At 43.1% G+C, this 15,712-nt stretch overlaps 1 protein-coding gene across 1 annotated transcript in view; it reads right to left on the minus strand.

Annotated features, from left to right (window-relative positions):
* NUAK1 (NUAK family kinase 1) overlaps positions 1 to 15,712 on the minus strand; it is a 47,991-nt gene that overhangs the window by 7,345 nt on the left and 24,934 nt on the right. The window contains exons 3-4 of the mRNA XM_084284996.1: positions 6,345 to 6,496; positions 5,031 to 5,096 (exon numbers count right to left, since the gene is read on the minus strand). Of these exons, the coding sequence (XP_084141122.1) occupies positions 5,031 to 5,096; positions 6,345 to 6,496 (218 nt within the window). The remainder of the gene's footprint in view (positions 1 to 5,030; positions 5,097 to 6,344; positions 6,497 to 15,712) is intronic.

Raw genomic sequence — 15,712 nt, forward strand, 5'->3', positions numbered from 1 at the left:
ACTTCTATTTTAAAATATCATTTTCACAATTTTTTTAAAGTCACAGAGCAAATATGAAATTTCATACTTCCCCCTCTCCTGTTTTGATGTTCAGTGTGTGCAGGTATTCTGCTGACAATTTGGGTTCACAATGTCTTGCTCAAAGAGCAGCCGATTCCTGTTCATTAATATTAATTCATTCCACCACGTCCATTCATGGCTTGAATTTGCTCAGTCCCCCAAACAGCGTATCATCAACCCACAGCAGAAAATTCAGCCCTTAAATAAACGTGGTTTGTAAAATCATCATTGTATGGCTGGAATGTCATTGAAAACAGCTGGTGTACAATTGCAGTCTGCAAACATATTCTCATGGCTCAGATTGCACTTAATTGCTCTGAATTCCACTTTCTTATCAAGTCACCCTGACTGGCTTGCAGGAAGTTGGTTTTAAGCCCTATGAAGTGTGCCCTGTCAATCATGGGAAGAATGGGATCATTTCAGCACTGAAACTTCGTGCTGGTCACCGAGTTTTATTTTAGTTCAGGATGCAGCTAAGACAAGGACAGACACTGCACAGTGTGATTCCTTAAGAAAATACATTCCCTTAACACCATGGAATGTATAAAATGCATGTAGATGTGCATGAATATATATAGGGCTACACATACCATTGTTCACACTAAGAAACTCTCAGACCGGGCATTTATGTTTTCATTTTGACCATTCAGGAAAAGAGTATTTATGTTACAGTCCACTCCCATACTCACAGACTGATGTTTATCAGCTTTTCCCATTAAAACTGTCATGCCCCCCCAAAACAAGATTAATAGAAGCCAACATTACTTCATGTTCTTGGCACTTAAATGGAACTAAGGCATCAAGTCAAAAAACTTCCTAAATTGGGAGGAGCTGGGAAGTGGGCTTTATTCCCCTCACTTCAGGAGGTGAATGTTTCGTATTTACTGTTACTCTGATCAACCAGATGCAATTTATTGTTTAAGCGTCGACTATAAATTCCATGAGGTTTGCACTTGTGGAAACTGTCGGTTTTGCCCCGCTTAAGAATCTGTCTTTTTGTGCTGTAGACAGAAAAATAATTAAGTCTCTTAGAGCAATTGAAATGCGTGTGCACCGGGTGAGACTTCCAGCAAGGTAAATCCCAATTACATACACTTACCCTGCACATACGAAACCCTCATGGGTTCTCGGTGGTTAGTCTGACTGGTGTCCCCTTACCAGCCCAGGAGAAAGTGTAGTTAGTGGGATTATGTTACTATTATACTTGCATTTTTGTCTCCTTCTATCACTTTGGGGCTGATCATGCAGCTTGCGTCAAGCTCTGCTAGACATCTATTTTAGGTGCAATTCCCAGTCCAGGAGCCGCCGCAGCCCTGCTGTGAGCAAGGAGGCTCTCTCCGTCGCGCCAGGCAGCGTGTCAGAGGCATCCCTGGGGGTAGCTTGTGGCACAGGACAGGGACACAGCATTTGGATAGCAAGAAGCACTAGTTCCCTGGCTGTCGCACTGTGCAGCAGTTTCTCTGAAGCTCGCTGAGTGCAGTTTGGGGGATTTAGGCACTGGGGAAGCACTGCAGCACTGCACGGGGTGCATGTGGTCCTCATCATGCCGTTTGCAGGAGCTAATGGGGGCAACTACACCCTCACCCCACTGCTAGTTCTTCTAGCAAAGTCATCCCTAGAGTGAACCAAACACTAGGAACTCAGTCCCCTTAAGACTAACAGAGAAAATAAAGGATTCAAGGCTTTTTTTTTCAAGACCACAAAGGGCAGATGCCTAAATCTGGTGTGAACCTCTTCCACACAGAGCTCTCCAATTCACCAGCTGAAGGCAGCTCTTGCAGTGCTCTGGGGCTGCCTTAGCCCTGCTACCTGTCTAACCCTGCCCACCCCAGCTGCGTTAGGACTATGAAGGAAGATATCCTCTCCAGAGTATGAAAGTGCCCCAGTTGGGTGTATATCTGGCGAGAAAGGCAAGATAGCATTTGATGAATTGGCTGGATTAAACCCTTGTACCCCGCAGATCCGGGTGCATGTTCAGTCTCGTAAGTGCTTAAAACTCATTTCATTTATTTGTGTTTGCTGCATTTAGGGGTTTTAAGCAATAATTTGCAGAAAATTCTACCACATATACCACGACACTGAAAAGCATAACTACATGACACTGATCAGATCACTTTCTTCCCCTCATTGCCCTCCAGCTCTGGCCTGTAGACCTACAGGACTCTTCAAAACTTGTAATTTTTTGTCAGCTTTCAGACACCGGTGTTTCCTAGTTGCTGTACTTCAACACAATTGTTTCCAGAGACTTCTACTCACTACTTTAACTTAAGAAAAAAAGCTAATTATGTTTCCAAACACCGTTTCATGAACTTCATTTCTATAGCTAAAATTTACAAATGGTTTCCAAGTTACTGTAGTATCATGTAAAATGGCTTGGGGCCCTTTTAGGCTGGATAATAACTTCTGATGGATTAATTGTCCTCTTTATTTCCTGTCCTGGAATTACTGCTTGAGTTGTGCTACATGGATCTATTTTTACCATATCTTATTAATTTTGTCCTCACGTTACTATGACATGTTTGTGTATATACCGCAGCGTCTAGATCATTGGATTCGTCAGAAACATGTTTTCAATTGCACATTGCACCCAGGAACAAAGGGATTCCTTTCATTTTGTCATTCTTAAAATCAGACTGCCAATTTTGTAAGTGCCTTGTAATCCACTGAATGAAATGTAAATAGTGACGGAGTACAGATAAGACTATCACTCCATTTCTAGAAAATGTCTTCCACTGAGTACTTGAAGCCATCAGTCAATACCATCCCCCAAACTGCATATTTCTCTTTTTCCACCTGAATAACCAGATATAAGAATAAACTATATACATAATTTCAGAATCAGGACCTGATAGATTTGCTCCCAATAAATAATTTACAGCTCCATATGTGTTTCCTTGCCAACGGTTACTGTTTAGTGAAACAAAGAAAAAGTGGGAAGTAAAATTCTGTGCAACTAACACAGAAACCACAGTAATGCATTCAAGGCTTCAGGATCAAGGAAACAGCAGCGGTACATTTAACATCAAGTATTCAAAGCTGAGCTTAGTCGTGAGGTAGGAAAGGTGTAAAAGAGACGGAAGGGAGAAAAAGGTAAACTACAAAAAAAAAAGAGTTGCCTCTTGAAGTAACCCTCATTCAAACACTATTGATAGTGATATGCATAAAATACAAACTGCTTCCCCAGTTCATTTTATTTATTAGCTTCATGAGACTTTACTGTTAGCAGTGGGCAGCTAGAGAGCCTGAAGCCACCCATCCACGCGAGGCAGCCTTGTCCACTGAGCTGTGCTCTGAAGTCCTCAGAGAAGTAACCGGAGAAAGGCTGGAACTATACAAAATACCCACATAGCAGCTCAAACACCATTTAGTTCAGGGAAGGGCAGCCTTCGTGGAAAAGGTGAGTCCAAACGGTTGGACCTGAATTTCTTGGCACAGCAGTGCCCGTCTCTGTGGCAGCTGAAATACATCTGTGGTTCTGCAGCCCCTGGGTCCCCATCCTCCCCCTCGCCCCCGCAGGAAGATCAGGCTCTCAGAAAGAAGACAGGGGAGGCTGCTGAGCCTTCTGACAAAGCGCAGCTCCCCAGAGGCTCGGGGAAGTGATTGGTTTTGCATATGAAGACTACAGTGCCGAGATCCAGGCCACCGCAGCTAGCAAATTCCCCAAATTCCTCTTTTCTCTCAAGAATTCCCTGATTAGCTGGGAAGATAGCTTGGTGCGTAATGTGGAAAGAAAGGTCATCCTGCCTGCGGAAGCCTGTTCCGTATACAATGTCCTAGAAAGGCGACTTTTTGTTTTCAGCACTGCTCAGACCATCTGGGGCTGCCGCAGGGAGCGGCGCTGCGGGAACAGAAGCGGAGAGGTTCGCCCTGACCCGGGATGTTAACAGCAAAATGTCCAAGCGCTGCATAGGATGGGCCTTCTGTAAAAGCCTATTTTTAGAAACCGCATATTTATGTGTCTTTAATCCACCAGTTGATCCAAGTTAGCTTCTGTCATCAATGCTACACAGATGGCGGCTACCATATGCTACTTTCCATTTCCATTGCACAGCAGCTTAAAATGAAGACAATCTCTCCAGCGTAAGCAGGAGGCAGTGCGTGCAGCCTCAGGACTTTCAGCAGAGAAAAAGCGAAAATCCAGACTATTTAGCTGGCTATGCAGACAGCTCCTTGATTGTTTTCCTTTGTTAATTAAGCAAGGATGCCCAAGAGTCAGCAGAAACGCTTTGGCGTCCTTGCCTCTGTCTGTGTGTCTGCAGATCAGTGAACCCAGCTAGTCAGGCAGGAACAAAGCTGAAAGTGAAACAGGTTCAGCCACCTGAAATCTTCACTAATCCCTGCATTATTTGTCTTTGTGTTGAAGCTTTTAGCAAAAATGGAAGAAGAAGGGAAAAAAGGTCATTCCCATGCTTTCACTGGGGAGCAATGACATGGAAGTGACATCACTGACATCACTATCCAAAGTATACGTTTGTGTCTGGAGTTCCAAGGCCACTTCCTAATGAAGCACATGTGCTTTACTAGGTTTATTTTGAAACTCTATTTGCTTATTTTCTAGCCATGATCAAAAGGACATTCAGAGTGTTCTGTAGGAGGCACTTGAACCCTGTAGACCAGGAGGTTGTTTTTTTTCTCTAGCCCCAGCAGCAGTCAGTAATAATACCATTTGTAAAATAAACTAATTTGCACAAAACGTGCTGCTGTTTCCACCAGTAAATAGATGCTGCTTGGAGAATCGTGGTCTCTGGGCGGAAGGACAGGGCCTCCTCCCCCAAATTTTGCACAGTTTCAGTTAGCGTGTCTGATTCGTCACCAGTGGTGCTCTTTCCCCAACATCCAAACCCCTGAGCCTCTTGCCAGATGCTGTTGCTTAGTAGCTGTTGCCATAACACTGGCTCTTCTAATACCTTGGATAAAAATGTTACAAAACATGCAAATCCATTCTGAGAAGATGAGAGAAAGAATCCTACCTTAATATTAAAATTGTCATCAAGAAGGATGTTTTCCAGTTTTAGGTCCCTGTGGACAACTCCGTTCTGAAATAAGGAAGGAAGAAACAGAATATAAGAAAATATTGGGCAAATCAAAGGTGAGCTGGCAGGGTGGTCTTTGCATCTGCATTTCAGGGCTGATTTCACTGTCATAACACTCACGGCCCAGTGACTAGTGACAGGCGATGTATTAGTCACTTGGTGTGTGGTTAAGGGAAGAATGACTGGAATCTGTCCTCCCACAAAGCCCGTAAAACAGCAGGAGGGGGGGGGTCTTTTTAGAACTTAATTCCAGCCCGGATCCTGCCCCCACTGCATGAAAGCAATATATTCTTCCCAGGCACCAGAAAACAATATCTGTCAATGACGTTAGTCCTTACAAAAGCCCTCCTTCCTCCAGCGTGCAGCCGTGTGGATCAGGGGAGTTAAAATCCTAAAAGACTGTAAGTGTTAGGGATGAAAACGAACAAGCTGGGTTTAGGTCAGAGACTCCTTTGAAGAAATTTGGGAAAAATTAACTGCACCAAAAAGGCCACTGCAGCTTTTCAGTGCTTCACAGTGAGGACTTTGAAAATCTGCCTTGTTTATCAGAATTCAAATGGAGATTAAAATGTTCAAGAATTCAAATAAAAGACTGTGTTAGCTGCTCGTTGCCTTTAGCCTCATGCAAGTTTTGGCTGTATGCAGCAGGGATAAAAGTCCATGACAGCCAGTCAGTTACTTTGGGTTTAATTGCTTACATTGTTATTCTACTGGGTACCATGATGGATAAAGTCGTTAGCAAAGGGTATCTTTCTAGTGCTCCTCCTACATCTGGAAAAGTTATTTCTAACTAGTGAGTACATGCTAAAGCTGAACACTCATAGCTTTCTCCAGCCTATTTTGCTTTCATGTATTTTATATACTTTATAAAGCTCTTCACTTGCACATTGAAATTGTGAATTGTCATTAATTTGCATATATTAATATCCATGTACTAGAATGTCTATGTAATGCCTTTTCTAGCTAATGTAGTTAATTGTTTTTTTATGTCACGAGAACTACTTCCACAGGAAAAATGGGATGTAGGGCTAATGTAAGAGTGTGGCTGGTAGTATGCCATAACACAGGAAAACACCCTTAGTCTTTAAAAACAGGCAGAGAACTACTGTAGCACTTTCACTCTTCTGGTGTACTGATATAATCACATGCTGTCATACTTAATAATGAATGCTGTTGCCACAGACGTGCTTTGAAATATAATCACTACTCAGCCTTCAAATAGCATTTTTTAATATCAAATCCTTTGCTCACCTTGTGGCAGTAATGTACAGCAGAGACTATTTGTCGGAAGAAATGTCTTGTCTCTCTTTCGCTCAGCCGCCGCCTCTCACTGATGTAATCATACAACTCTCCTTTACTTGCATACTCCATGATGATCACAATCTTATCTTTATTTTCAAACACTGCACAGGACAAAAGAAAAAACAAAAACACAGTTGATCCAATACCTTTTAAAAACACTTTAAAGGTTGAAGAAGACTTAGGATGACTGAACGTATCCTGTGTCATCACTGCAGCCTGCAGACAGACAATCCCAAAACCTAATTCCAAAGCTAAATTTTTCCCTAGAAAGGTGACAATGTTTCAGATGAAGAGAAGGAAGTTAAGGCTTTGAGGAGCTGCTGCCTTTCACACAGCTAGACGAAAGAAGGTCTTTGCCAATACAACACAGGGCCACAGTGGCAAAGCCAACTTTATCCTGGTGAGGTGAGGTGGACACTTGTGCCAATGACACCTGAATGACACCTGGCTCCAACAGGGGCTGCCTCTTATCTGTAGTCCTCTTGGGGCAAGGTGACAGAAGGAATCAGGAGCTATCACACCATTTGGAAAGGATTAATAAAAGGGATAAGAGACTCTACCTTCAATGACTGCCTGATACAGAATAGCAATTTGGCTTTCACTTGCCACCAAAACCCAACAAATGCACTGATGCAGGCATCCTCTTCTAGCCCAGCTCTGTTCAGCAGCACGCGGGGCACAGACACCTGAGCTAGCAGTGGCCGCAGTGTCTCCAGAGCTGTACAGCTCTTCTCAGCGTGGCTCTGCAATCCATCTCATGCACACACCTCATCCTCGTGCTCACTTACACCCAGCCCCTGCCGCAGGTCCCACTGCATGCTGCAGATATGTCCTTTGCCACTTGCGCAGAGCCGGCAGCGATGCGCAGCTCCCACGTAAGTGGTGCAAGGAACATTGATCTCATACACGTCACAGTGTGCCTGTTCTTTGGGGCTCAGGGCACTTCATGCCACGTGCTGTCAAGGACTTCACTGGACTTGCAGATAACTAAACACTTAATCTAGTACAGCTGGCCATGAGAAGTCTCAAATTGCCATAATGCTCTGGCTGCTAAACAGTTTTTCCCTTCTGACACCAAAAATCCTCCACAAGCCACTGCAAACATCCTGCACCTGCCATAAATAACCACTGCTCATGTTAAAACGTGGTGACTTTCCTTCTGTTTTATTCTGTGGCAGCAGCACGCTGAAGCCATGTCACACTGGCAGCAAAACATCTTCAATTTAATGAGGTTACAGAGGTTATTACAAACGGATGCTAGTTCTGACCAGCCCTACTAGAACAATGCCTTCCTGTATCTCTTTAGCAAAGCCCTGCCAGTAGTCCTTAGGGTTTAAAAACAAAACAAAACAAAAGGAAAAACACCTCAGGTTTTGCAGTGAATTGTAAAGCTGCCTCTCTCAACGCGTAGACATTTGCTGCTCTTCAGTTTTGTCTCATGTCCTCCAACACCTTGTCATTCAACTCCGCAAGCCAAAGCCTCTGCAGCTCCCTCTAACACCCCTGAACCCCAGCCAAACAGCTCTGATAAAAGGGAGAGTGAACAGCCAGATAAAATTGGCCGCTCACTCGTCTGCTGGCCTTGCTGTACCCCGAAGCAGAGGCTCCTGCCAGTGATTACATCCTATGTGCATCCTCATTAACAATAAACTTCAGAAACTGGAAGAGCTGTCTCTGGATGGATTATGCTTACAGTATCCTCTCCAAGAATGACAGACTGATATTGTCTGGGAAAAACTGAACATACCCTGTGTCATAAACGGAAGTGCTGTGATGTGTTACCACTGATGCACAGACTCACTGCTCTGAGCTTGGAAAGGGTTCTTAAAAACAGAGCTGTGTAGGAAAGCAAAAAGTAGTTTCAGTAAGCTGAGACAAATCACTGAAAATGCTTTTATTCAAGAAATTTGATTTTAAAAAAAAACAACAAACACGATCAAACAGCTGGTTCAATGAGTTAGGAGTTATTATATGATGCATGCATAAGGCGAACTAGCCACATAGCAGCATGGATCTCAGCAGACTCTTACAGGAGTGCACACTCCAACAATACCAGCCGAGGAGCATCCTGAGCTCTAGGGGCTGTTTGCCTCACCAGAGGGACACAGCCAGAGGAGAAGGGGCTCTCGGCTCTTCAGTCTTCATGACTGTAGCTGAATGGTTAGAGAATTGCACAGTAATTTCTCTCTTCCACTGTTAATAGAGGTGAATGGAGAATCATTTTATTTATTTTTTTTTCAGGGAGGTGGGAGGAATTTTCTTTAAAAACTGCTTCATTTCAGTTTAGAGCACCTCCATCGTATTAGCTGAATCTCACGAGAATGTGTACAGCTACTTTCCTGCAGAAAGGGAACTGAACAGTGTACAAAAATGCCTTAACTGAGAGCTCCCACTGAAGGTACAGGGAGTGGAAAGGCAGTAGGATTTATGTCTATACACACACACACACACTTATAAAGGAATTCAGTGGTCAAAACAATCAGGCACGTGACAAGGTGGTATTCTGGCAATTCTCAGCCCATCAGACATGTACACCATGATTTTCACAGCAGCAGTTAGGATGCCAGGCAGGCTTCATCCAGACACTTCTAAATTTCCCTTCTGAGCACACTGTGCAGTTTTATAAACATACGCTCCAAGAAAGCATTGTGGCCAACGTCTGGGGGAAGAGAGGAGGGCATTAATTAAAGGCTGGATTGACTTACTGCAAATAATAATGAGGTAATAAATATACTGCCCTGTTAACACCTGGGTTGTAACCTGCAGGCTGATGACGGACAGATTGCCTCCATACAGCTTCTGGGACGGCTTGGTTCGCTCTTTGTTTTCGTTGCGGATGATTTATTATCTGCCACTCTACTGCATATTCATTCCGAAACTCGCCCCCGCCTCGAAGCGTGCCTGAACCCTGCTGCAGCTACTGCTGGTGGAGGAGCATGGCTCCGGCAGGGTCCCCTGCTCCACGAAGGCCCCGCCGCTCGTGGCCGACGCGTCAGCCATGTCATGCAGGCTGGCCTTCAGCTGCTCCGCAGCCCCGACCAAGGTCAAGGGAAGGAGGGGGGTTGTGTATGAGAAAGGTGGGGTCTCTCCTGCTTCTTTCCAAGCACCGATACTCTGCAAACAGAGCTGGTTAAATAAGATAAGTGCCGGTATCAGCAACCAGACAGGTGGTAGCAGCAGAGATGGCCCGTCAATCACGTGCTGAGAGACGGGAGTTGCTTAGATACCAGGCATGAGCTCCACACGTTAGAGGAGAAAGCAGCAGGAAAAACACTTGCTACAAGCTGTGCGTCATTTATTTTTGAGCCACTGTGGTTCTTTCTACCACTCCACAAGCCGAGATACACAGAGAGGGCTGCAGCAAGGCTTTGGTGCGGCGGGAGGGCTGCTGCACCACCTCAGCTGTAGCAGTCAAGTGATGTTGAGTATGATAGAAGGGCTGCGATATGACAGTCCCTGAGATGAGCAAGAGTACTGCCTTCATGCACTGAGAAACAGCATTTTCCAGTGAGCTACGAGCCTGCTTGTGCTTGCTCTGTCCAGCCCTAGGAGCCTTGGCAGGGGCTAAGAGCAGTGCTCCGCACAAGCAGCAAAGGGTCCTTAAGTTGCAGTGGTCAAGAAAAGATTTCTTACAGCTTTTCTTTAAATCCCTCCCATAACTCTAACGTGTTTGTTTATTTATTTAAAAAAGAAGAAAAAAAAAAAAGACAAAATTTCTATACTTCTCAGCTGATAATTGAAACCAAATCTGTTGGCTTCAAAGCTCATTGAAGAACAGAAATGTGAAACTGGGAAAGAACTGCACTTCTCACTACCAAAGACATATCTGAGACGGAGTACATTGTGTAACGTCAACAATCTGTCTCTTTCACAGGCTGTTCTACTATAGTAATAATTCTTGGATATAATCTCTCCACTTATTTATATTTAGAGGCCATGAAATGATGAACTCAGCTTCTATCTACAGCTTTCCATCTTCCAAATAGCACTAGGAAGGGAGCTCTTGCTGATCAGCACATTTTCTTTTCTTTTCTTTTCTTTTCTTTTCTTTTCTTTTCTTTTCTTTTCTTTTCTTTTCTTTTCTTTTCTTTTCTTTTCTTTTCTTTTCTTTTCTTTTCTTTTCTTTTCTTGCCTTTTGCCTTGCCTTCCTTTCCCTTTCCCTTTCCCTTTCCCTTTCCCTTTCCCTTTCCCTTTCCCTTTCCCTTTCCCTTTCCCTTTCCCTTTCCCTTTCCCTTTCCCTTTCCCTTTCCCTTTCCCTTTCCATCTTCTTCATCCCTACTGCTGAAAGGCAGTAGGAAAAAGCTACACAGGAAAGAGCCACACAGGCATCACCTCTGCTGAAACTGCCCAGGACAAGTTTGGCACTGGATGAACATACTCGCTATCCAGCTTACATGCTCCCAGAGATGGACTTTACCCCCAAAGTGCTGAAAGCCCACACAGACATGGTTTTGCAAACATCAGTCAGAAAGATTTTGTACTACATTGGACATCTCTTCACTACAGCAGTTCACTTATTTGGACTTATTTACTACAAAATTTAAATAGCAAAACAAAGCAGAAAGCTTTTGCTCTTTCTGCAAGCTTACAGGATGCTCGAGTCAGAGTGCCGAGGGGGTTGGATTTTTTTCCCCCTTAATGGACTACCTCCTCGCGGGCTGATTCCATTTGGTTTACATGTAACCCTGGGGTAAGGATTTTAGTTTGTTAGTTTAAGAGGGGCGGCCAATCTCTTCGCACTGGAACCATTTGAATTCTCCTCATGCCTTTGCTCTCTATCAGAGCAATCTCCTAAATTAGTTCCAGTATGTTGACATTCCTTCCATCTGGTGTCTTTCCATTCAGCGGTATTTTTATTACTCTCCTAACAGCCGCAGACAGAAGTACCTTTCCACTGCTACAAAATGCTCTTTTATTAAAGGTCAGCCAAATCAAAAGAACGAGCGAGTTTGTTTTTAATTTTAGAGATGCAGACTAGAATAACCTTTTCATTCAGAAAAGTCATGTATGACCCAGTTGCCTCACTTGTGTAATAAGGCAAGAATTATTCTTCAAAAAGACACATGAATACTGAAAAGTGTTTTCTGCCTTAGAATTTCAGCCCCATGTGTCCTCTGTGTTCTTGACTGCTTGAAAAGGTTTACAGCCCCTTAATGTAAAAATACTTGACAACTGTACTATTTATTTATTTATTTACTATTATTATCAGTTTATGGCTGTTTTTGAATAGCACATGTAGCAGCCATGAAAAAGGTCCAATTTAGTAAACCACTTGTGTGCATATGCTTAAATTTATGCATATGCTTAATTATAATTGAAGATAACAAGATAAAAGTATGGGTTTTAAAGGTAAGCATATGCTAAATTGCTTTCCTGAATTATGGCCTTACTGCATCTCTTCTTAAATTAAAGGAATGTAGTTAAGATCCTGAAATAATCATTTTAAATCAGACGGCATGCTAGAATTTACTCCCTAGTGAGGGGATTAAATCAAAATGAGAACCATTATCCTTGACGAGGCTGTTTCTCAAAGAATGAGACTGAGGATATGCACATTTTGCCTGTCTACTATTTAAAAAGGAAGGAGAGAAAAATTGAGTTGCTACTTCAGCCACAATACTACATGTCACACTAATTGTCTTTTGTTTCAGCAAAGAATATGAGCTAATTCCCCCTTTTTTGTTAATTATGATTACAAACTGCTGAGGAACCTCAGACAAGCAAACATTTACATTGCAGTGGGAGGCCTGCGTGAGGAAAGATAGAAATACATTTCATTGCTGCTTGCCATCGTTTTGAGGTCTGAATTGAACTTGCCAGTGATCTCAAGCATTTGGGTTCATGTCAAGCCAGACAAAACATTGTTTAGGCGGTCATCCTGAATGAGAGGAAATTTATAAAGGTGGGGTAGGATAACTGAGGAGTTAAGTTTGTTCATATTCGCTTCATTACTATCATCAGACTCTAGAAATATTACTTTGTGTTCTTGGATGTTATCAGGTGAAAACAATGGAAATAAAGCACTCTAAGGTCAAAAGCCTACATAATTAGAGGAAACCAATTAGAAATGTGCTTAAATACTGTCACTGCTGAAGTACTTTTTCTTGACTAAATTAAAGAAAAAAAAAAGCACATTCCAGTTTTCCAACTTTCATCAATCTTGTTAAAAGCCCAGTCAGCCATGTGATGTTTTATGGGACTTGTATTGACTTTTTCAGGTGTTTTGCATGCAGAAGGGATCAAGTAATTAGGCATCAAAATTTGTTTTGATTATGTCTGAAACACAATAGCAGAGGCTATTGTGTTTCAGACATAATCAAAAGAGGCCACGTTGTTAGCCTGACACATGCAGCCAGGCTACTGCAGGAACCCAGCTTTGTCAGCAAGGTTCATGCACCTTGCCAGATGCTACCTGGTTGGCTTTTTTGTGACATGGATGCTTTCAACGTGGTGCCTTGACCAACACAACTCACGCAGCACTGCATGGAAGAGAGGCCTGCAGGCATCCAAAGCACCAACTGTTCCCTTCCTTTTCCTCACACAGAAGGTCTGTTACAAAGTGTGAGATTGAACATGTGCCTGGCAAGTAAAATTAGCGTTGTGAAATATCATGCCACCATCGGCACACACCGTCAGATTTCCTTCCGTTGTCTTTGGCATTTGGGAGTACAGAAAAGTTGAAGAGATTTCCTGGTTAACCAAAGCATATCGCCTCATTCAAGTCATTGCCTGCTTGGAGATACTTATGGAGCACCTTGCTGCTTTTTTTTTTTAATTTCTTGTTCTTAAGAATATCAGAAATATGACCTAAAAAAAGTAGGAAGTCCCTCTTACATGGGAAATTCATTTTTTTGGGCCTTGTTGTTGTAAAGGGTCCAGCACTCCTCTAAGCATCCTGGCCCCAATCCAGCGAAGCACTTAAGCACGTGCTTTCCTTTGGTTACTCGCTCATGTTAATGCCACCCTGTTCCACGGGCACTGAATTGTGATCCTAATATTTATTCATTCTTCAGGGAATATCTTCGTTAAACTATTTCCACAAGCATGTTAGCAAATAACCTGTTCATTTTCAAATGTCTTTTGCAAATGGATGAACTTTTCTGGATGGTTACGCTGACCAAGGGCAACTCTTCCTGCGCAGAAACACTCACGTAGGCACTGTATTTCATACTACAAAGACTCAAGAGCTCCCTCCCGAATGTCCCAAGCATAACTTTACTCGCATGATTGGTCCAACACATGTTTAAATGTTTACAGAATCAGGCCCTATGCTCTTCCCCGGTTTAACTTTTATAAAGTATTGCCAGATGGAACAGATTTTGCACTCAGGCTACTCCTGGAAAAATATGTTAGCTCTCAAAGGCTTTATTATCAAATCCCAGAGTTTTCAAGGCAAAAAAGAAATGGGGCAGAGGAAGGCGGGGCTGGGGGGAGACAGACAGATGAATGGACAGGGGCATTATTCTATAAATTAAAATTTATGTCCTGAAATCAGAACACTGCTAGCAAAGCCAGCTTCATTTATCCAGTCCCTTTCAAGGAGTTTAAAGTCACTTGAAAGAGCACTTCCCTTACAGTCGCACTCGACAGATTGCCAATTACAGCCCTGCTGAGAGGTTGGAATTTCTTTGGACTCAGAACAGTACATCTACCCTCACAGCAATGGGCAAGATACGTTGCTTTTGATTTGATTACAAAAAATATCGTTAGACTGGAAAGCTTTGCTTCCACCCATTCGGATTTGCTTGGTATCAAAAAAAAAAAAAGATAAGCTTGTGTTTACATCAAGTTGACAAATTCAAAGGTTAATTGCTTTTAAGCAGGCAGGTCAAAAGGATACCTAAACAGGGATCCTACTTAAGGAAAACACAGGTTTGTAAATGCAGTACAAGCTGCTTTCAAAGATATTTACAGAGAGATACAGCATTGTCCATGCTAGATAGACTCAGTGCCACCTGGCACCTACAGAAAGCGCTATCAGGCACACAGTGGTGGTCTCATTGCCTACAGTAAAAATTAGTGAGAGAGCAGAAAGATACCTGCAGGGTGGCTTCAGACTAAAAGTTAAGCATCTAATTTAAGTTAGTCAGCTAAACCTCATCTGCCACCGAAAGGAACCTCCAGTATGTCATTTGTCCCACTTATCTGAAAAAATATCTCCCAGGAGGGAGCAAACCACCTTGTGTAGACACTGATCTCTCTTGACTAGGGAGAAGAAATAGGCTTCTAGTGTGCCCCAACTGCCTAAATGTTGAATGGCTTAAATTTGGCGAGATGAAGCCCACCCCTGAGGACAGCGTAACTTCAACATTTCAAGTCAGATGATTGCAATATTATCACTTTTTATTGCCTCACTCAAGAGGAACAGACAATTGTGTTTAAAATCCCACTTCAATAGGATACAAATACTTCAATCCTAGATGTAGTCCCATAACTTTACCACAAATATACTCTTAGGCTTGAAATGAAGCACACACTTGAGAAGCACATGCTTAAGGGTCACTGAACTCACATCCTGATCTCTGGGCAGGACGTAACTGCTCCTCGGACTCAGCTGCACATCCCCACATCTTCCCAGTACTACAATAACCAGCGTTACAGTGTTGGCTGCAAGAGGCTGAGTACAAAATCTGACTGCCTGGAAAGGCTGGATGAGTACAGCCACTATTCCTCTGCTCTATGGAATACGGTCTTCCTATGGCCAAACCAAGCAGCTGACTTCTACTGCCTACCCCTTCAGGTCATGAGTTAAACACACGAAACCATGAAAGGCTGCTCTGCTTTCTAGAAACCTAAAAGGAAACAAACCAGAAACAGAATGGAAAACCTTCCAGAAATGAGAGAAAAACCGCTTCCAGGTTTCTCTCTGCAAAGGGCTGCTGCTGGCTGACAAACCACAAGAGCAGAGCAGAAGGAAGCGATGTCAACTGCCATAGACAACTTGCCCTCCTGGAGATGGGATGAAACCTCCACTGCAAAACTGCACCGGTTGTGCTGCAGAAGCGACACTCCTCCCTCTGCGGGGCCGGAGGGGAAAGTTTTGCTCCCAGAGGATTTTACTGTCTGCTTCTTAAAAATGCTGTAATCTTTTTAACTTTTACAAATGTTTTAACTCAGTAAAAGCTATTCAAACTAAGGATGAGAAGGGCAATTGGTCAAAGCACCACAGCATGCTTAATCTTTTTTCTTTTGGAGTTCCCGTGCACATTTGAAATAACTTTTGTTCCATTTGCAACCCACATGCTGACACAGCATCCCTCCCCTTTTCTGTTCCCAGATCCTGTTATGAGTTTATTCAATAAAAAGACAGATATTCA

The sequence above is a fragment of the Netta rufina genome (assembly GCF_964035555.1).
Source record: "Netta rufina genome assembly, chromosome: 1".
NCBI classification, from domain to species: Eukaryota; Metazoa; Chordata; class Aves; order Anseriformes; family Anatidae; genus Netta; species Netta rufina.